At 53.9% G+C, this 20,487-nt stretch overlaps 2 protein-coding genes across 3 annotated transcripts in view; one reads left to right on the top strand and one right to left on the bottom strand.

Annotated features, from left to right (window-relative positions):
* The first annotated feature begins 319 nt into the window (after positions 1 to 319).
* CALHM2 (calcium homeostasis modulator family member 2) lies at positions 320 to 5,182 on the top strand. Of its 2 annotated transcripts, none has more exons than XM_045853934.1 (3): positions 320 to 623; positions 2,328 to 3,070; positions 4,243 to 5,182. In XM_045853934.1, the coding sequence occupies exons 2-3, from the start codon at positions 2,519 to 2,521 to the stop codon at positions 4,657 to 4,659; spliced, it is 969 nt and encodes a 322-aa protein (XP_045709890.1). In that variant the 5' UTR covers positions 320 to 623; positions 2,328 to 2,518; the 3' UTR covers positions 4,660 to 5,182. The 2 variants fall into 2 exon arrangements, with proteins under 2 accessions (XP_045709890.1, XP_045709889.1); XM_045853933.1 differs by having other exon boundaries at positions 326 to 623; positions 2,363 to 3,070.
* Positions 5,183 to 6,774: 1,592 nt separating this feature from the next.
* Positions 6,775 to 20,487, bottom strand: part of PDCD11 (programmed cell death 11) — a 39,219-nt gene continuing 25,506 nt past the window's right edge. The window contains exons 22-36 of the mRNA XM_045853932.1: positions 18,669 to 18,777; positions 17,183 to 17,272; positions 16,873 to 16,975; positions 16,271 to 16,448; positions 14,160 to 14,216; positions 13,179 to 13,301; positions 12,249 to 12,371; positions 11,520 to 11,829; positions 11,177 to 11,293; positions 10,333 to 10,482; positions 9,862 to 10,109; positions 8,944 to 9,112; positions 8,493 to 8,646; positions 7,886 to 8,051; positions 6,775 to 7,141 (exon numbers count right to left, since the gene is read on the bottom strand). Of these exons, the coding sequence (XP_045709888.1) occupies positions 6,970 to 7,141; positions 7,886 to 8,051; positions 8,493 to 8,646; positions 8,944 to 9,112; positions 9,862 to 10,109; positions 10,333 to 10,482; positions 11,177 to 11,293; positions 11,520 to 11,829; positions 12,249 to 12,371; positions 13,179 to 13,301; positions 14,160 to 14,216; positions 16,271 to 16,448; positions 16,873 to 16,975; positions 17,183 to 17,272; positions 18,669 to 18,777 (2,269 nt within the window). The 3' untranslated portion in view covers positions 6,775 to 6,969. The remainder of the gene's footprint in view (positions 7,142 to 7,885; positions 8,052 to 8,492; positions 8,647 to 8,943; positions 9,113 to 9,861; positions 10,110 to 10,332; positions 10,483 to 11,176; positions 11,294 to 11,519; positions 11,830 to 12,248; positions 12,372 to 13,178; positions 13,302 to 14,159; positions 14,217 to 16,270; positions 16,449 to 16,872; positions 16,976 to 17,182; positions 17,273 to 18,668; positions 18,778 to 20,487) is intronic.

Genomic DNA, 20,487 nt, shown 5'->3' with positions numbered 1-20,487 from the left:
TGGGGGGAAGGGGAAGGACTAGCCTTGTGTGTCCTGCAATGGGTCAGCTTCAGTCTGATGGCAGATCTGCCCTAACTCTGCTGAGGTTTTGTTCCAGCAGCTTCTGTCCTTCCGAGTGGAGGGGTGCATTGTCAAGCACGGGCACTGCTCTTGAAATTGGCCAGGAGGGCGGCCCCAGGCCAGCTCTCCGGAAGGCCCCCTGCCTGGCCCCCAACCAGTCCCACTGCTGTAGATCGCAGCAGCTCTGCTGGGGAAGGCAAGCAGAGCCAGGCGCCGGCCGGCGGAGGGCTGCTGAACAGGCGCCCCAACTTCCTCTCCTCCGCGCCGCCCTCTGCTGCTCCGCCCTCCCCAGCCTGGTGCGGGGGATGTTTTCCACTGGCCGGCATGCAAGTTCCATCCCGCGGTTTTCTCCTCTTCCCTGGAGTTAAACTTGCCTGAGGACGCCACCGGCTCTGCTCCTGTGCAGGAGAAAAGCAGGAGGGAGCCCTTGGAGGGCACAGTCACCGGAGAGGGGCACGTCGGGTGGAACAGCTGCCCCACCCCAGCTCGGATGTCTGAGAGCCACTGGGAGAGACAGCCCTGCCTGAGGAGGCCAAAGCCACTGGTGCCCGCACAGGCCCCTGGTAAGGAAGGGCCCCTCCCTGGACTGTGTGGGGACAGGGGAGCATGGGAGGGTCTCCCAGAGAGAGAGAGGCCCCTAGCTGAGGCCCCCCACTGCAGGCAGGGGCTAGCCTTGCCCCTCTCCCAGTCGCCTGTCTCCTGTCCTGACTTGGAGGTCCCACGCCCAGCCTTGGAGGCAAGACCAGCGGTCTCCCGACACTGGCCTGGTCCCTCTTCTGCCCACCAGTGTTCCAGTATCTTGTACCCAACTGCGTGCAGTTTATAAACCCAGAGCCACCCACAGGGAACTCATTAGAAACCGAGAGCAGAAGAGGGAAGGGGAGAAGCGACTTCTTTTAACCCATTCAAACCCAGCAATATTACAAACTCCCTTTTCCAGAGAGTGAGGCTGGGGGCCCCGGGCTGTGATTTGGGGAGACTTAGAACCATCCTCTGCCTCCATCTCCTGATACCTCACGTGGTCGGCCAGCTCTGCCCGGGCCCATTGGACAGCCGAGGCAGACACCGGGACTGGGTGGTGGTGTAGAGCGGAAGCATGGTAGGAAACATGGGCAAACCTCCTTATCTTTGTTAGCTACCCACCCCTCCCCCCCACTCCCTGGCTTTCTCTGGTCCACGGACTTTTATCCCAGGGAAGGGGAGGAGGGCGCATGGGGCCTCGCCCTGGGCTGTCTTTGGCTTGTGTGGGTGGAGCCTTCAAAGGGAGCTGGGCCCAGGCCTCAGCCACTTTCAGGCAGGCTGCCAGTGCTGCTGGGTGGGACAGGGCTGCTGGGTAGGGAAGAGGGTAATGGGTGAGCAAGGAGAGGTTCACCAGGGCTCTCACAGATGGGCACAGAGCAATGGCGAACTCACTGAGCTGGACTTGCCCTGGTCCATTTTCCAAGTCTCCCGAGGTTGTGGCTCCACATCTGAATGGCCCCCAGCAAGGTACTTTACCTCGCTAGGCCTCAGCTGCCTGGTATCTGCAGGAAGGAGAAGCATCCCAGCCTCCCTCACCTCTGTCAGTCACCCTGGTGACTCAACAGGGTGAGAGAAGTTGAGGTACAAAGGGTCCCATGTCACATGTAGGACAGTTATCGGCCATTGTTTACTCCCTTTCTTTTCCCTCCAGCATTCCTAAGAGGAGGGCAAGGGCCAGAATGATCTGTGCCCTTTTCATAGGCGAGGACACTGAGGCCCAGAGAAAAGTCATGATGTATGCTGAGGATCAGGATCCCCTAACCCAGTCCAGAGCCTGAGATCTCCGAAAGGAAAAGGTTCTTATGAGCTGCAGGGATGACGAGCAGGTCCACCACCTTCTTCCTCCCCTGGGGCTAGAAGCCTTGAGGTCACAGCCCTGGCTTCCTCAGCCTATCAGCACTGCCTGGAACCCCAGAGAGAAAGCCAGTCGACATCCCACATCCTTGCCGCCACAGGGTCATCCCTAACCCCATCTGGAGGATCCTATGGTGGCAACATGACCCAGGTGTCTGAGGCTGATGGACCTGAGCTTGACTCTCAGCCACTCACCCTGGGGAGCCCCTACCTCCTGTGGGGACACGAGGGGTATATGCAGCTCACTGTGGATCAGGAGGCTGGGGAATAAGGGCTGTAAAGCACCCGACACACAGTAGGAGCTCAGTGAAATGTGGCTGTCATCATTCCTCCCGGGCCTCCTTCCTTTCTCACCTGCCTGGCCACACGAGGTCCCCTCTGTCTGCTTGCAGGTGCAGACATTTCTCAGTAATCTCCCATTCCGCAGGGAGCACCAGGCCAGCCACTCCAGGTGATACAATGACCAGACCTCGCCCTGCCCTCTGGTGCCTGCCTGCCTGCACTCCTCCCTAGCCTCGCCAGGCACCATCCATCAGCAGCCTGTCCCCACCCCTGCAGTTGGTCTCCCAGCTGACCCCTCAGCATGGCAGCCCTGATCGCCGAGAACTTCCGCTTTCTATCGCTCTTCTTCAAAAGCAAGGACGTGATGATTTTCAATGGGCTGGTGGCACTGGGCACAGTGGGCAGCCAGGAGCTCTTCTCTGTGGTGGCTTTCCACTGCCCTTGCTCACCAGCCAGGAACTACCTGTACGGGTTGACGGCCATTGGCGTGCCTGCCCTCGCACTCTTCCTCATCGGTGTCATCCTCAACAACCACACCTGGAACCTAGTTACTGAGTGCCAGTACCGGAGAACCAAGAACTGCTCGGCCGCTGCCAACTTCCTCCTTCTAAGTTCCATCGTGGGCCGCGCGGCCGTGGCCCCGGTCACCTGGTCTGTCATCTCCCTGCTGCGGGGCGAGGCCTACGTCTGTGCTCTCAGTGAGTTTGTGGACCCCTCCTCACTCACGGCTGGAGAAGGCTTCCCACCAGCCCATGCCACAGAAATCCTGGCCAGGTTCCCTTGCGGGGAGGGCCCCGCCAACCTGTCGGGCTTCCGGGAGGAGGTCACTCGCAGGCTCAAGTACGAGTCCCAGGTAAGGCTGTGCAAAAGGAAGCTCTTCTTTCCTAAGTGTGGCTGGATCCACGAAAGCACTAGATTATCAGCCTCAGGTATCAGAGCTGTGTAACCTAGGGGTTAGTGTCTGATGGGACAAGGGACAATTCCAGTGCCAAATAAGAGTTTTAAATGTTAAAGGAATATTCTTCTGGCTCAGACTGAGCCTTAAGCCCATCACTCCAGCCAGAATGAGCACAAACCAACCCCTGTGAGCCTAGGAAACGTTTGCTAAGGGCCCTGAGTTGACAGCGGGGTGCGTCTGGCTTCAGGGACGAGCACGTTCCTATCCCCGGAAGAGCCCCTGCCAGCTGTGAATCAGCCTCAGGCCCTGCTGACATAAGGGGAGGCCTTTGGGCCAGGAAGAGGCCTCGAGTCAGGAAACAGCAGCTGCTGCCCTGATCCCAGCCTCAGCCTTGGCTTGGTTCTGAGGGAGTGAAGGCTGGTCGGGGGAGAGAAGGCCAAGGGCAGAGATCTGGGCAGAAATGGAAAAGCTGAGCTGGAAGCACTGACTTAGAGAAGCAGGCGTTGAGGTAGAGTCAGGGAGGAGCACGAGACTTTTAAAGTCTCTGGGGTCCGTGAGGAACACAGAGAGAGAAAAGCAGGGCTGGAGGTAGCACCGAAGGAGATGGAAGACACAGAAATAAAATTTGGTGATTAAAAGCCACAGATGTCTGCCAGAACGAATAGGGAAACAAAGATGAGCCCGGCTGCCTAGCCCGCCACAGACTCACACGCCAGCGAGAGTTGAGACAAGCACATGGGCAGAGAGCAGTGATGTAAGACCAGGCCATGGGGGACTCAGGGAAGGCAGGATTGCTTCCTGGCGGTGGCATCTGGGCTGAGCCTGGCACTTGGAGCTGGATTTCCATGTGGTGGGATGATGCAAAGAGGGGGTGGCAGGGCTGCAGCTAAAGAAATGGCAGAAAATGTGGGAGGCAAAGTCTAAGAACAGAGAAGGTGTGGGTTCAAGTGAGGAAAACCCAGTGCAATCACAGCCAGAAGGGCCTGCTTCCCTTCCAGAAGCAGAATCAGAATCTTGAGCCAGTTCTAAGGTCCAGGGTCAGCCCAGCCCACCTCTACCTCATCCTGGGTGGGTGAGGGTCCAGGCAGCCATTTGCCCCTCCTCAACCCTGCTCCCTCTGTGGCCAGCTCTTTGGGTGGCTGCTCATCGGCGTGGTGGCCATCCTGGTGTTCCTGACCAAGTGCCTCAAGCATTACTGCTCGCCGCTCAGCTACCGCCAGGAGGCCTACTGGGAGCAGTACCGCAACAACGAGGACCAGCTCTTCCAGCGCACCGCCGAGGTGCACGCGAGGGTGCTGGCCGCCAACAACGTGCGCCGCTTCTTCGGCTTCGTGGCGCTCAGCAAGGAGGATGAGGAGTTGACGGCCAAGTTCCCCGTGGAAGGCACACAGCCGCGGCCGCAGTGGAACGCCATCACCGGCGTCTATCTGTACCGTGAGAAGCAGGGCCTGCCGCTCTACAGCCGCCTGCACAAGTGGGCCCAGGGTCTGCCGGGCAACGGCACAGCCCCGGACAACGTGGAGATGGCCCTGCTCGTCTCCTAAGGGCCCGGTTCCCAGCCTCTGCAAGTGACAGTCCTCAGTCCAACCCTGCACCCCACCGCCTGCTCACAGCAGCAAGAGAACATTTTTTTTTAAACTACAACTTTTTGGGAAAATAGGCCAAGAGAAAGAAACAAAGTGATCTGGGGACAGAGGACAGCGCTTGTACACAGTGTGGTCCGCGCCGACAGGAAGGCCCTCAGACCTGAAGGAATCCCCTCTCCTACTGCCACCAGCCGCCTGCTCAACAGCTTTGGAGGAAAGACCCTTTCTCTGAACTGTGGTGTGGATGTCCTTTTCCTGGCGGGACTCCAAGGCCGAGAAGCCCTGGCCAGCAGAGCCAGGTGACAATGAGTCACCAGTAGGGTAGGCTCACTGTGTAGGATGTCATGCAGTTGACTCGTGTCTAACCTCACAGGACACCCAGCTCAGTAGTGCTCAGCTGGGAGGCTGCCCTGAATTCAATATACGCTACTGGCTTTGTTTTATATATTTACACTTTTGATAAAAGTTTTCTGAGTAGAAAGGACTCGCTTGGTGTGTGCATAATGGGATGGACCATGCCACGGCCGATTGGTGGTCACAGGGACGGGTCTAAATCCTATCTCCTGCCCTGGCCAGTGTGGCTCGGTTGGCTGGATGTTGTCCCATAACCGAAAAGTTGCGAGCTCAGTTCCCAGTCAGGGCACAGGCGTGTAGATCCCCAGTCCAGGGGCTGATCCCTGGTCTGAGCGCATGTAGGAGGCAACTAATTGACGCCTCTCTCTCTCATCAATGTGTCTCCCTTTTCCTCTCTCTAAAAGCAAAGGGAAAAAAATGTTCTCTGGTGAGAATTAAAAAAAAAAAATCCCATCTCCCATGGGAGGGAGGGCACAGAGACCCTGGGCAGGACCGAAGCGGACAGAAGGGCGGGCACGGGAGCGGGAGAGCAAGTGTTCCCGCACACGGGAAAGCTCTGGGGCTGACGGTCTCTTAGCAGCTGGACTCAGTCATTATCTGATGTGCTCTGAGGGCACAGGGGGGCCTGGCCACTCTCACGGGGAAGCTCAGCTTCAATCCCTTGCGTCAGAAGATCCTGCTCTCAGTGAAGGAGACTAGTTCTCGAAACCTAGTGCTAACAACCAAGAACCCGGCCAGCCTGGCTTCTCCTCCCGCCCACGCCCGTCCCTGCCTGACCGCCTCCCCAAAACCTTCCCTGCCCTTCCCTGTCCCGGTCCTGCTTCCTGGCACACGACTCAGTCATGGCCCATGGAGAAGCTCTCTAGCTCTCGAGGACACTTAAACTCTGCCAGAGAACATTTTTTAACTCTCTTAAGACCAAGCTGAAAAACAACCGGCTGCAGCTAGTTGGGTCTGCGCTGGTCTCTGAGCACTCTGGAACATGCAGGATGGTTACTTAACAAATGATGCAGGGAGACCTTCTGGGAATTGCACAAGGGAGGTGTGGGTGTGGCGAGCGTGTGGTCTCCTCTCCCTCAGGACTCAAGGAATCACCATCCAGTCAGTCGGTGCCCTCTGCCCCGCCACCTCTCCCCAGAGGAGCTAGAAGGCACATAGAGAAACACGAGGCTCTCCCCAAAGCCACACACAGCACCCCAGTCTAGGTCCTCACTGAGCCTCTGAGCTGCCAGGCAGCATACAACGTACATGCTCCCATGTCACGGCAAAACCCTTCCAGAGAGGACGTTTTAACCCCATGTCACACGTGAGGGGCCAGTTTGGGGAGGTGGGGTCACCTGACCCTGGTGGGCTGAGAGAAGATGTCAGCATCGGGTGGTTTTCCTCTCAGGTGCCCAGCTTCCCCAATACCCTTCCTGGGCTGTGCCTGTGTCCTTCTGCCCCAGCTCAGGGCCTACACGAAGGCCGAGCTGAGCTGAGGCCAACAGAGTGCCGGAGACTCAGAGATCTGAGGGGCGGGCCTACTCCCTGGGCCCCGCTGACACCCTCTGACTGGCCCAAGAGCCTGCCCAGCCCAGAGAGGGACCTTGACCACCAATGGTCAGCCCTCCCGTTTTTGCCCCCCACCCCCCAAGAACACCCCAAAGGAGAAACCCTCGGCTTTCCTGGAGCCTGCAACCACTGAGCAGTCTTAGATGAGGAAAAAGATGAAGTTGCCACTTTGAACAAAATAATAAAGAGGAATTTATAAGAAATCTCAAATGCCCTTTTATCCTAACAGGATTACTCCAAGGACGCTGCAGAAAAAACAGCACTTAAATAGAGTCCCAGGCAACACAGTTTTCAACTGCTGGGAGCCTGAGGCTCGGCCAGCCTGGCGCACCTCGGCCCGTGGCCGTGCGAGCCCACCCGCCGCTAGTCCTCCAGCACGGAGCTCTTGGCCTCCACGTAGTCCAGGGCCTTGGCCTTCACTGCCTGCACATCCTTCTCGGTGCCATGCTGCTTCTCGTAGTCCAGGTAGCGCTTGAAGAAGAATTTCATCCGCTTAGGGGCCAGACTCAGGTGAATGACCCGCTCGAAGATGTCCCTGTGAGGAAGAGCAGGGCTGCATCTGTCTCTCGGTCCCCGCCACACGGCTCCTGGCTAACCTTCCCTGCTTGCTCGCGGGCTCTGGAGCAGGCCCTGTCCCATGCAGCGTTCCCACGTACACCTTCATGTTCGCCACCGCCGTGAACGTCCACCACGCCCCCTGGGGGAGGGATGCCACCCCCTGACTTCCAGGTGAGCGCTCAGACACCCAGACGCTGAAGGACCTACCGGCCCGAAGGCACAGGGTGAATCGGGACAGAGCTGCTGGGACGGGACCCACGTGAGATATGCACCTGTGGGAGAGCTCACTTGAAAACTCACTGAGGGGCTTGGGTGAGGCCCTTTCCCGCCCGCAGCCTGCCCTTCTCGAACCCTCCCTGCCCGCGGGGATGCTGGCAGACAACAGTGAGAGTGTGCCTGGGAACGTTCTCTACGGTCAGAGCCAGGCTCTGGCTGGCTAACAGTGTTAACTATGAGGGAAACACAAGACTCCGGCCCCCAGGCCAGGGCCGGGTATCTCCCACCAGGTTTCAGGTACTGACTAGAGGCTGGCCCCGAGGCAGAAAGAGAAGTTGGAAAAGGGAATGCCGCAGGACTGATATGTCTCGTCAAAGCTGTTTTTACAGATACAGTAAGACAGCGAGGATGCTGGGAGCTGCTGTGGCTGCTAGAAGTCATCCACTTGGCCAGTGTCCCCAGGCCCCCACAGGGAATTCAGCCCCTCTCTGTCTGCCCCTCTCACCGGACTTCCTTCTGGCTGCCGTGCTTGATGGTCATGTCGATGTAGACCGACCAGACATCTGTGCGCTTCGGGTAGGTGCTCAGTGTGTTCTCGAAAATGGCTTTGGCCCGCTCCGCATCGCCCAGCTGGAACTCAAGCTGGGCGAACTTGGAGATCACGTCCACGTCTGCAGGGAGAGGACAGCTCAGGCCCACAAAGCAGACAGACCCCCCACAACACAATGTGCTGCAGGGACTGAGTTTGGCTCCCAACTCCCTGCTCTCCTGTCCCAAGGCACAGGCAACGAGACAGGCAGTGGGGCAGATTCAGAGCCAAACACACAGATGGGCACTGATCTATGGCTCCCACTGCGCACAGCCTGCTCTGGGGCACAGGGGCAACAGAATGAGTGCTGACTGCTTTTTGTTCCTCCATCTTCCGAGCTCAGTTCTTGAAATGCACTGTGCATTGTTCATGAGCACATAATCACAGAAACACAGATAGGTATATAACCTTGACAAGGCTTCCCACCACCACCCACAGATGAGGGGACCAGCAATCCCTATGCCCACATAGGAGAGCCGGGTGTGCTCGGGGACTGGACCCAGAGGTGGGACGAGGCACTCACGCTCTTTTTTAGGCAGGCACTCAAGGGCTCGCTGCATCGCCCGGTGACTGGCCCCGGCCTGGCCCCTCCGCAGAAGGAAGGCACCGTATTTGATCCAGACAGCTTTCTCCTGCCGGAAACGCTTCAGCATCCGGTTGTAGAGCTCCCCAGCTTCCTGTGGGAAAGCCACGGCAAGCTGAGCAACGTGTGATATGACAGAGGGGGCTACAGCTCCACTTGTGAGAAGGCAGACTCGGGCTCACAGACTCTGATCACTACCCAGGCCCAACCCCAGCTACTGCTCACAGAGATGGGGAGTCTCCCTACTGATCCTGTGCCCGCACGGAGGTCCTGAGGCTAGAACTGGGTCCACAATGTGGGGATTCCTCCCTGCTGCCTCTGTGCCCCCCAGGAGTCAGTTTCTGAGGGCCGGGGATGCTCCAGCCACGGGCCAGCTGGCCCAGACTCCTACCTGGAATTTCTGTGACTTGGTGTAGATGTCGGCCAGCTGGAGAAAGACCTTGAGAGGCTCGTTGTATTGCACAGCCCGCTCGAAGACCTTGGTCAGCGACTCCTGAGAGCCGTACATGTTTTCTAGGTTCAGCAGGGCCACCCACACATTCAGCTTCTCCTGTTCCTCTCTGGAGGAAGAGTGGTCGGCCCGTGAGCTCCACCGTCTCAGCCCAAAGGGCCCCTCACTCCATTCCGGGCATGTCGATGGGAACTCCATCCTCCTCCCCAGGCTCCATCCACGCCCTCAGTTCCCTCCCTCAAGTGCAGGCACCGAGAGGCCCTGTTCCGTGCGGCTCACACAGCAGCAAGAACCCCAACCCCCTGCCTGCCAGGTCTGCGGCTCCCAGACAGAGGCTCTACCTGGCTCTACCTCCATTCCCGGGGAGGAAACCTACCAAATCTCAAAGTGGCCTGAGATGTGAGCTGGAAGGAGCAGGATCTCTGGTCTGATTCTCTCCCCAAACTAAGAGCATGAACTAAAGGATCGCCATTCCTCTTCATCAGCCTTCGGGAAAGTCATTCTACTCTCTGCCTGGAAAATGGCCGCCTACAGGGTTTCCCCCCAGGTATGTGGGAAGCTGTGTTCCCTATTCTACTTGCTGGGACCTTTGTCCAAGTTAGGGACTCTTGTAAATGTGACCCTTAGCTGTTTCAGTGAAGAGGACTATAAAATATAAATGAGCAGATCTCTTTCACAGATGGCATAGCTACAAGAGACTGGGAACCCCTGGGGGCCCCTGGTGGCAGTCACCCCAACTGCTGTCAGCCTGAAGAGAAAATGACCCACAGGTGGCTAGCCCTGTAACCTGGGAAGGTATGGCCCTTCCTGTCATAAGGCCCCACCCTAAAGTGGGGGTGGGGGGCACAAATCCCAGACCTGAAGGAGATGGTCTTGAGAGCCCTCTCAGCCACGGCCCGGGCCTTCTCGATCTCCGTGGCCTGCAGGTGGAAGGCCATGTACTGCAGCCACAGGATGGAGCTGTTGGGGGAGCTCAGCACCAGTCGATCAAAATCATCTGCTGACTCTGGCTGCTGCCCAGGATCCATCAGCGCCTCCTCAATGCGGGACAGCTCTTTCTCTGCCTTCTGCTTCTCCAACTCCCTTTCCTTCTTGCTTTTTTTCTTCTATAAAAGGTAAAAAAAAATGAGTAATCAGCTCCTCAGGCCCTGGGAAGGCCTGTGATAGAAGCCAAGAGGTGGCAGGGCGGGCTACAAGCTCTATAAATACTCCCTGGCCTGAGGATGCCCCACCCTGCCAGAAGAGACACCCACAGGCTGTGCACAAAGCACAGGAGACTGGCACCAGGAGGTCCCTGCAAGAAGGACAAAGCTCTGCAAAATGCGACACCGTGGCTTGCTGTGGCTTCTCGTCCTCCTCGCTGTCTGAGCTCTCTCCTTGAGGCGGCAAGGCCGGGGTCAGAGAGTCCAGCCCCACGTCCCACACGAAGCCGGAAGACAGCTGCAGCCGGGGCAATTCTGCGGGTCTGGTCTGCTTCTCCTGGAGGGTCACGGAGGTGTGTGAGGAAAGCACTCAGCTCAGGCAGCTCCCTCTTCCCCACCCCACCCACCAGGAGGAACAGGGACCCCCGCCACGCTCAGAGAGCCTCTTCCCCCATCCCAGGGCCAGGCCAGGCCCCAGTCCACCCAGGAAATTTACAGTCGTGACAAAAACATTTTCTTTGTAAATAAATCCATTTAGGAACAGACTTTAAAAATACATGTATGCATTTGTGTGTGTGCGCGCACGCACACAATAACATGTACTGTATAAAGCAACAGGCAGGCTGGGCAGGGACACGACACGCGTTCTGAGGGGGAAGGAACACGACGCCCAAGTCTGGGAGGCCCTCCCACCCCGAGTCTGCAGCTCACGCAGCACGGTTCTGACTTGGCAGAGGGGCACTCGGGCTCAGGGGTGCTGAGCCTCCTCTTTACCTACCCACCCACTAATTTAATTCTGTTTCACTCAATAAACTAGACTTTAATCTGATCACAATTAATTTTATGCAACCGACTCTAGGGGTAAGACAGGGTCCCTGTCTTCAGGGAGCTCATGGCCAATGGAAGACACCAGCAGCCCCATCTCTTCCTACAGAAATAGAGAAAGAGGATGGTGCCAGAGCGCCTGGCTCTTAGGCAGGAGTCAAGGACTGCCCGCCCCCAGCATGCCCACGTTCAAGGCCGCCCCTCACCTTGGGCAGCACACTCCTCTCTTCAATCTCCTCTTCTCCTTCCCGGTAATACACTTCCACACCACTGTCGTCCTCCTCCGATGGAGCGCCTTTCTTCTGCTTCTTGCTTACCCCCTCCTGAGACATGACAGGTGGGAAAATGCTGAGCCGCCCTCCTTGCCCAGGAGCCCCCTTGGGCAGCCCAGGGCAATGCCTCCCCTTCCATCTCCCCTGGCACCACCCCGTGTCCAGCCGCCAGACTCACACCGTTCTCAGTTCAAGGGAAGGCAGGGCAGCTGCCCGGCTGGCTCCTGAATCGCTCTGCTTTCCGCAGCAGGGGAGGCCGTCCTCCCTGGGGACGTACCTGCTCGCTTCTGGGCTCCAGGCGCGGCCGCTTGCCCTGCTTCTTCACCTGTGGCTGATGAGGCTCTTTCTTCTCTTTGCTAGGCATCCGCACCTCCTCCTGCTGCTTCCGCTCCCTCTTCTCTTTCCTTTCCTGGTTCTTCCTCTTCCTCTCCTTCCCACCCTCCCCTCTGTGATCTCTCTCCTCTGCCTCTCCTTGCCTCTCCCCTTGCTCTGGCAGTGGCTGTCCTGGGGGGGCGGGAAACACGTCCGGCTTCCCCGTGTGGCTGGGGAGGAACGACAGCTCCACCAGGTTCTTCTGCTGGTTCACGCTATAGGACAGGAAGAGAGAGGGTGGACGAGGAAGACGGCGGAAAAGCCCAGTGGGCACCAGCAGCAGCCCCAGCCCTCCCTCTCCTCTCCGGCCTGGTCTTCTGGTCTGGCCCCACCTGCCTGGAACCCACTCAGTGTGCCTGAGAATGAACCATCTGCTCATTTCCCAGGCTTCGCAGCAAAATACAGGGCGCGGCTGTGATGTTCCCCTACTTCGTCGCCAACGACAGGTGCCCATGCAGAGAAGTTTCTCCGCATCTGCTTCCACCAGCTGAGGTAGAAGGCTACAAAGGGGCTTCGCTCGCCGGAACACTTGCACCCACCACTGCCCAAGCCCTTCTACTGAAGTTGGCCTTTAAATCTCCTTCCAGGGCTCACAGAGAAAGGGGTGAAGGGGGCGGGGCGGGAAGGCACCTACCTTAGGACCTTGGCTGTGAGCAGCTTCCCTTCGGGAAGGTGTCTGTCGCAAAGGGCTTTCTGGGACGGGCTGCACTGGGAGACATGTGGGTACCGGGCCACACCCACAACTGAGGGGCCGAGGCTGACGGAAGAGAGACGAGGGTCAGTGGTCACGGATGCAACACAGCCCCAGGCTTCCGCTTTCCCAGGGACCCGAGCCGTGCCCTGCATTCACGGCGGACGTAAGTTCTTGGCATTTAAAAGGACAAAGCGAGGCACTGGCTGGGTAGTTTAGTTGGTTAGAGCATCGCCCTGAGGTTACGGTTCAGTTCCCAGTCAGGGCACATACAAGAACCAACCAAGGAATACATAAATAAATGGAACAACAAATCAATCTCTCTCTCTCTCTTCCCTCTTCCATTCTAAAATCAATTTTAAAAAATAAAAAAATAAATCTAAAAGAGCAAAGATTAAAAAGGGCTTGCTTTGTGAACCGGGAAAAACCACCAGGCACAGTGAAAATGTGGCTGGAGGGCACTTTCCACCCACCCAGAGCGGCACAGTGTGTCACTCACAAGCCGCTAGTCCAGACAAGCAGAGCACGAGGAGACACAACCTCGGAGAAGACTATTACCTGGTGGTCGTGCACATTATGTGACTTTGCAGAACATTTATTTACAAATCATGATCAGATATTGAATTTAAAAAAATACCCAAATGTATTTAAAACTGAAAATGGGCATGTCATATTCTTTGTCCAACACACCGAATAAGAATAATAATTCAAAACGTTTTTTAAAGTAAAAACAACTTGGAATTTTAAAAACCGGCGGAAACTCATAGACCCTCCTTCCTTCGCGTCCCCTTCAGAGAAGAGCGTGGACCCGGGCAGGCCAAGGGGGCACTCCGGTCCGGTCCGGCGCGGCCTCCCAGGCCCCTCGCCACTCACCCAAGGAGCACACCGTGCGGCTGGACGGACTGCACGTAGCCCCTCAGGAGCTGCCCCTCCTGAACGTCCCGAATGGAGTTGATCTCGGGGTCAGTTATTTTACTTTTTGTCTCTGGGTTTGTCCTAAAGGAAGAAAAGGCTCATGTACACAAACCTCTAGTCCCCTTCCCCACCCTCCCTGCAGCGGACCTGCGATGCAGGCCTCACAGGTAAGAATACGACTCTGGCCCTGCCAGCAAGATAGAGCTGTGATTTTCAACCTTTTCCACCTCGTGACACAAACTAGTAAAAGTCTGAGGTACACCAAAAAATACATTTTTTGCCATTCTGACAAAAAACAGGTATAATTTTGATTCATTCATACCAGACAGCTATTGTGTTGGCTGCTGTCATTCTTTTATTTGACAGCCTAAGAGAAAAAAGGTCAGTGCCCCTGACTAAATAGGCAGGTACTGCATGTTTTAAAAATTCCTGTGGCACACTGGTTGAAAACTGTCGCTACAGAGTGCAGCCCTACTCTCTCCTGGAGTCCCGTCAGCGGGGACACGTATCTGTGAGCTGGCTATGCGGAAACAGGGGGAGGCCGAACCAGCATCAAACCTAAAACCTTGGCCTCATCGGCATCCATTTCTAACCAAGAAACAAGCTGACCTCAGGCCAGCCCCCCTCATGGCATGCTCGCCCCTGCCATGGAACCCCGGGGCTGACTCATCTCCCCTCGCCAGGCAGGCCACCACCTGGCAACCTGAATACCCACTTTGGTTGTCTGGACCTCTCCCTGGGAAACAAGAGCCTAGCGGACAGGTTCTTCTAGCAACCTGACTGTCCTCAGCTATTCTGAACCAAAAGGGAGTAAGGTATGAGGCGGACGAGCAGAGAGGACAGGTGGGAAGCCCAAAGACTATTATCAGATCCACGTGGCCCCTCCTCTGTCCTCTAAGTGGGTTTTCCTGCTCTTGTCCCACTAATACAGACGCCCACCTGGACGATCGCAGCGACAAAGTCAATACTTCATCTGCAGCCGACAGGACGTAACACCTGGAACGAGAGCAAAAGAGAAGAAAATACTGACATTTCAGCATCTCAGGGGACAGCAAAGGGCCTCAGCTTCCTCTCCTCGAGGCTGACCAGCAGGCAAGAGCGCAGAGACAGGAGACATGGGCTCCATTCTTCTTCCTTCTCAAAACCTGCGGAGGGGCTGCAGACCAGTCCTGTCACTTCCCTGAGCCTCAGATCACCGGTCTGCCAGGTAAAAATAACACCACCTCCCCTTCCTACCCCAGGAGGTGCTGGGAAAGATCAAAGGAGGGGACACAAGAGCCCCCCAGCAGACGGAGTCATGCGGCAAGTATGCAGGAGACGAGACCAGCCCTGTATCAGGTCCTGGGAGCGTATGATCTCAGGGGAGAGACAGTGACCACAGGGAACCATGACCAATGGACGACCGGGTACACTCGCAGACTCAAGGCAGCCGAGCAGTGAGGTCTGAGCTAGCTAGGGAGGCTGCCAGGAAGTAACAAGGTTTACTCTTTGGTTGGGTTTCCAAACATATCTCATCCAACGTGGCAATTAGTAGCCCAGAGTCACAAAGTACAGAATTTAGCAGCAGAATTTGGACTCAGAAACTACAGAGTCCAAATTTTCCTCACAATAGGTATCTGCCTTTTGTAACACAGCATCATAACCTAAAGAAGGAGAAGACCTTGCAAGATTGTCTACTCTTAAGTAATTACTTTATTATCCATGTCTGCCAGATGAAGGAATCATACCTGAATGCTACTAAATATATCTATTTAGGTTTGGCTATAAATAAATTGATTTAAAAAAGTATTTTGCTAAAACTCACACCTGTATCTGTAAGCCACAAGAGACAAAAAGCAGAAGTGACCCTGGATTTCTCTCTAACCCCTCTGTGTGCTCTGCCCAGGTTCTCATACTTCTGCGCGGCTTGGCTCTGGTCAGTGGCTGAGTGTTTGGGCAGGTGCCGGTAACTGAGAACTCAGGCAGGTGGCGGTGGCCAGGACACTGGCTGTAAAGAGCAAATTACTACTTTCCCATCTCCACCTCCTGAAGGCGTCCGCTCTGTTGTTAGTTCGCTCTGATTCTCAGAAAGTCTTCGTCATCTCAAACTGAAATCTACCTCTTCGACACTCATTTATTCAGGCTATAAAATGGTTTTAAAACTGTGAGGCAGGCTCCTTTCTGCGCATCTAAGAGGTTCATAAATAAATCACCCCTCAACTGCAAATGGTTACTATCCTTTTCTAGAGAGCACCTACAGATCAGCTTTTTTTTTAATTAAAAGAATGAATGTTCTAGTGTAAAAATGAGCAAGCAACCTGGCCAAGCAAAGTACAGAACTAATGTAAACAGCCAATAAACATAAACATGTTTACCACGCAAACATGAGAAGCGCATACTAAAATGGGAGATCAAGTTTCGCCTGTTCGATGGCTAGGATCAAAAACTAAGAACATGCACTGTTGATGGGGGTGCAAGAAATGGCCGGGCACACCTGGTGTCAACGGGGACACAAGTCAGCACAGTCCTTCTGAAGGTCACTTGGGCAAAAAGTGTAAGATCATTTGACCAATTTTACTTCTAGGGATTTATTTCACATCAGCATTGAAACATATGTGCAAAGATATTCACATTATTGTCCGTCAGCAAAAAAATTTTAAAATAAATTATGATTAAAAGCCACATTAACAGAATACTAAAGAAGAGTTAAAAAGAAGGTGAGAGAATAAGGCTGACTGAGATACACTGGCATAGGAAATGAAAAAAATCCACGATAAACTGCTATGAGAAAAAAGCACGTTACTGAATAGTGTATTATATGATATGATATAAAGGAAAATTATACTTATATATGTGTTAAAGTCTTGAAAGATAGAAACCGAAGTAAATAATGGCGGAAAGTTTGAGAGAAAGAGAACCAAAGAAGTTTTCATTCTCTATGCAATTTTTTTTTCTGGTACATAATTGCATTTTACCTCTATGATTAAAATAAAAAACAAAGCAAAACAAAAAAAAAAGCAAAAAACCACAACCCCACAACTAGCTGAAAAGAGGAAGAAAATGGAGCCGACCTGACAATCTTCTGCGGGGTGAAGTCCTCCAGGGGTGTCTCCGAGTAGGAGTCGCTCACGTGAAACAGACCGACGCTGCCCATCCTCCCAAAGGGGAAGGAGACGGTCAGCCCCTTGTGGGGAGTCACCTTCACCACTCGGCCCATGGCCACCTCCCCCTCTTCAAGCTTGTGAGGACCTGGGAGAAAAATGAACCTGCTTCAGGGAAGAGGATATGAGCCGAGGAAGAAGCTGGAATGCTGACCAAACACAGGCTGAGGAGGGCGGAGGCTGCCCAGACCTGGGGTTCCTAGACTGAAGGGACCAGGACGACCACGAAGACCCAGGTTACCCTGCCAAGTAGTCAAAAATCCCAGGGCCATGGGGTAGATAGCCCTTGCTGAGACCGAGAAAAGCTAACTATGTAAATTTAGTGCAGTAACACAGGCCAGAGAGTAAAGCTCCAAAGCAAATATAGTTCCAAGAAGGTGCCATGCACATTAATTAGGCTTTCTGAGGACTCTAACACCAAAGGCATCCTTCAACATGGGCAGTAACCGGAGACCCCTTCCCACTCCGTCTGGCCCCCTCCCTTCCGGACCAGGTACCATTCATTACCACACCTATGAGCGAGAGACACAAGAAGGCCTTGGAGGAATCTGGGCCAACCACGGTGGCCTTCAGGGCCTGGCCAATCCGAAACTTCTTATCAGGATGTTTCAGAACCTGGAGGGACAAGGAAACTCCTCTGATGTTTGAAGGAAGGCCTGTCATTTACCCACACCGCACAGCATTTAAGTCTCCATAGCAAGTGTCTCCCAAACCAACCCTTGAGTGAGGGCACGGTCCCTCGTGTCACAGTGAACACGCAGCAGACACCGAGCCGCGCTGAGGGAGCCTGGGCTTCCCCTCCAGCAGCTCAAGCACACTGACCTTGAAGCTAAGAGAAGTGAGCAACAAGGGAATTCTTCCCCGGATGTCTGGAGCTATCTCCACCTCCAGCCATTTCTTAACTACGTTGTACTGAGGAGAAAAAAATGGTGGAGACATGGAATAAGACAGATTCAAGCATGTCTTCTTTCCCTTCATTAAAATACAGACTCTCTTAAAATCATGGGGCCTAAAGGGTCCCAACTCCACACTTTCCCAAGGGACAGGAATCCTCCCCTGCATCCCACTGCCCTGCCCAACCTCCACTTCTCACAGGCCCCCTCCGCCCCCCACAGAGGCCAGCTCAGAGCCTTGGCCAGCCCAGCAGCACACGCATCCCTCCTGGTGCTCAGCTAACGGGGAGGCTAGAAGGACCTTGGAGAGGCTCTTGAGCAGCGGGACCCACCCCCTTGACCTCTGCAGCCTCCACCACGCTCAGCAGTGCCCAGGACTGCCAACAAGCTTGAGGGGCCAATGTCTAATTTCTAGATCAATTTAGACTTTGATCTGTCACTATTTACACTGAACATACACCCTAATTTTCAAGTCAATTTAACAAAACATCTATCAAGCAGCCACGATGCACATGGCGTGACAGTGACAAATACAAGCCAGGCCCTGCTGACAAGGAGACGGTCACATGAACAGGTGAGTACGCAAATAACTACAGCAGCAGGCAACATGGAGGACGTGCAATCTGCCATGGGAATGTGTAGAATTCGTAATATGGGAGGGTTATACGTGCTGGACCCTGAGGGACTGTAGGCAACAGGAGTAGAGGGCACTCCAGGTACAGAAATAAAGACAAGAAAGGAAAAAGACAGAGGAGGTTTTCAGTATGACCGGTACGCCAGATTCGTGAGGTCAGATTATGAAGAGCCTTAAATATCACTCTAAGTCACTGGGCTTCAGAGGCTTCACGAACATCTACAGACCCAGGTGAATAAAGGGATGAAGCAACACTGAGACGCTCAGATAGAGGCTACGGAAGATGAATCTGGCGACAATGAAGGAGTTACTCCCCAAGGCCAAGCCCAGGCCTGCTTTCTCTCCCATATGTCCCAACCAGGACAATTCTCACTGATCCCTTCCCGGTTTGGAACTCCCGTTCCACCTGCGGTTAGGACGCACAACCTGGCACCCAGTATTGTTCCTGCTCTACCTCTGAGCTTTATGAAAGGCAATAGTCTAAAATCCAGTACTGCATTTATTGTAAATTTTGCTTTATGATGTGTTTTTCTTTACATCTTGCATAATTAACCTATAAACATGTTGAACTGTGAGCTGCTTGTTAGCTATTCATAAACTGTAAACGTAGCTCCTTGATTAGGCCAGAAAGTTTTCTGGGAGCGAGGCCTTAGAGTGTCTCCCACAAACCAGCATGGGAGCAAACCCAGAATCAAAGCCTGGTGCTAACAGCCCTTGTCTCCAGCTTCTCCTTTCCTTCCGAGAAAGGACGGCATCACAAGGCAAAGGCCGCACTACTCACCTTCTTCAAGAAGCAAGTCACAGTCTGGCCAGCCTGGTACTGCTTAATCTTCTCCGAAGGGCTGACGGAGTGAGTGTTGAGAGCAGTGTGGCCATCCTTCGCCAGCTCGCTGTTCGCAGAAAGGCAATGGAGAGTCAACCGAACTCTCAATAAGCTTCTGGCCTGACACCACCTCCCCCCACCAAGGGGCCGTGGATAGATTGTACAGGACTGCCCAACTCATACACCCTCGCTTCTCTCCTTAAAGGGGAAGTTTCACAACACCCACAAGACAGCTAACCCTTTCCACTTCACTCACCTCAGTATCAACAAGCTATAATGTAGGTAGCTCACAACAATCTTTACAATTTTAGGAAACACAATTATTCCACTTCTTTCTCAATACTTGAGCCACGCTTTAGAGTTAGCAGAACTGCTTTCACAAATAATCTCTCACTGAATGTGATAGCACTCTCATGTGTGAATCAGGGCAGATACTATTAAATTCATTTTGTGCTATTGATCCAGGAGGTGAAGTGAGGGCTCTGTCCCTTATGCTGCCTTACCATTATCACTTTCTTGATTCTCATTCTTCTTAGAAAAGCAACAGGAGGATGTGGTCTGAAAGTTATCAGTCCACAAATTACCTCAAAGGAGTCACAGAACTCCCGTCCTCCTCACCCAGCCCAGCGAACGCTTCTGTAGTTCGGCTAAAAAAACGCATTCACTCCACAGCCAACACTGAAATACCTGTTATGGGCTGAACTGTATCCCCACCCACCCAGATCCCTATGTTGAAGTACTAACCCCAGAGCCTGAGAATGCAACTACATAGGGAGACAAGCAATTTAATGAGGTAATTATGTTAGTATGAGGCCATGAGAGTAGGCCTTAATCCAATATGCCTGGTGTATTTCAAAGCTCAGTGACAAAAAAACAATCTAACAAAATTATTCCGAATGAAGTTAAAGACATCTAAGCACTACCACAGCCTCCTTACAGAAAAAACAAATGAACTTTTTGGCCAACCCAATATATGTTAAAAAAGGAAACAGGATCTGAAAGAGGTGTCTGTAGGCATCGCTCACAACAGCCAAGCGTGGGAGCAGCCTAAGCACCCCTCAGTGGGGGAACGGACGAAGACAATGTGGTGTGCAAAATGGGGCATCGTCCGGCCTCAAAAAGAAGAAACCCCTGCCATATGCTACAACATGGGTGAACCTTGAGAACATGATGCCAAGTGAAATAAGCCAGTCACAGAAGGGCTGCGCAGGACTCTAGTTAAGCGAGGTATCTCACACAGTCAGATTCAGAGCAACGTAAGCAGAAGGCTGGCTGGCAGAGGCGGATGGGGGAGGGAGGAGCAGAGAGCTGATCACTGGGTATGGAGTTCAGCCACGCCAAGATGCCGAAGTCTGAACGATCCATCACGCAATAATGTGCATATAGTTAACGAGACTGTGACATAAACTTAAAGACTGCTGGTAAACTTATATTATGTATCTTTAACACAATAAGAGAGAAAAGGAGGAGACTGAGACACAGACATGCTCAAAGGGAAGACCAGTGAAGACGAAGGAAGACTGCCATCTACACTCCGAGGTCACTCCGAGTGAGAGGCCTCAGACGAACAAACCCCTCTACCACCTTATCTCAGACCCCGGGCCTTTGGGGTTGTGAGAACACAGGTATCTGCTGCTTAAGCCAAAAAAATAGAATAACCCACAAAAAAAGAAGATAGACACACAACAGGTGTGTGTTATCCTTTTTCTTTTCCCAAAATGATCTTAAACTGCCTGCCTACAGAAAAACTGCAAAAATAAAAATAAAAAAAGAAGGG

This window comes from Phyllostomus hastatus, unplaced genomic scaffold, assembly GCF_019186645.2.
Source record: "Phyllostomus hastatus isolate PE091 unplaced genomic scaffold, TTU_PhHast_1.1 phas_scaffold_1066, whole genome shotgun sequence".
Taxonomy (NCBI): domain Eukaryota; kingdom Metazoa; phylum Chordata; class Mammalia; order Chiroptera; family Phyllostomidae; genus Phyllostomus; species Phyllostomus hastatus.
This window is presented reverse-complemented; position numbering and strand designations above follow the sequence as displayed.

Excerpts from the sequence above, each read along its gene's own strand:
- CALHM2 (XM_045853934.1), top strand. The coding sequence starts at position 2,519 with ATGGCAGCCCTGATCGCCGAGAACTTCCGCTTTCTATCGCTCTTCTTC. Across the intron at positions 3,071-4,242 it reads GGCTCAAGTACGAGTCCCAG|CTCTTTGGGTGGCTGCTCAT; the intron begins GTAAGGCTGTGC and ends CTCTGTGGCCAG.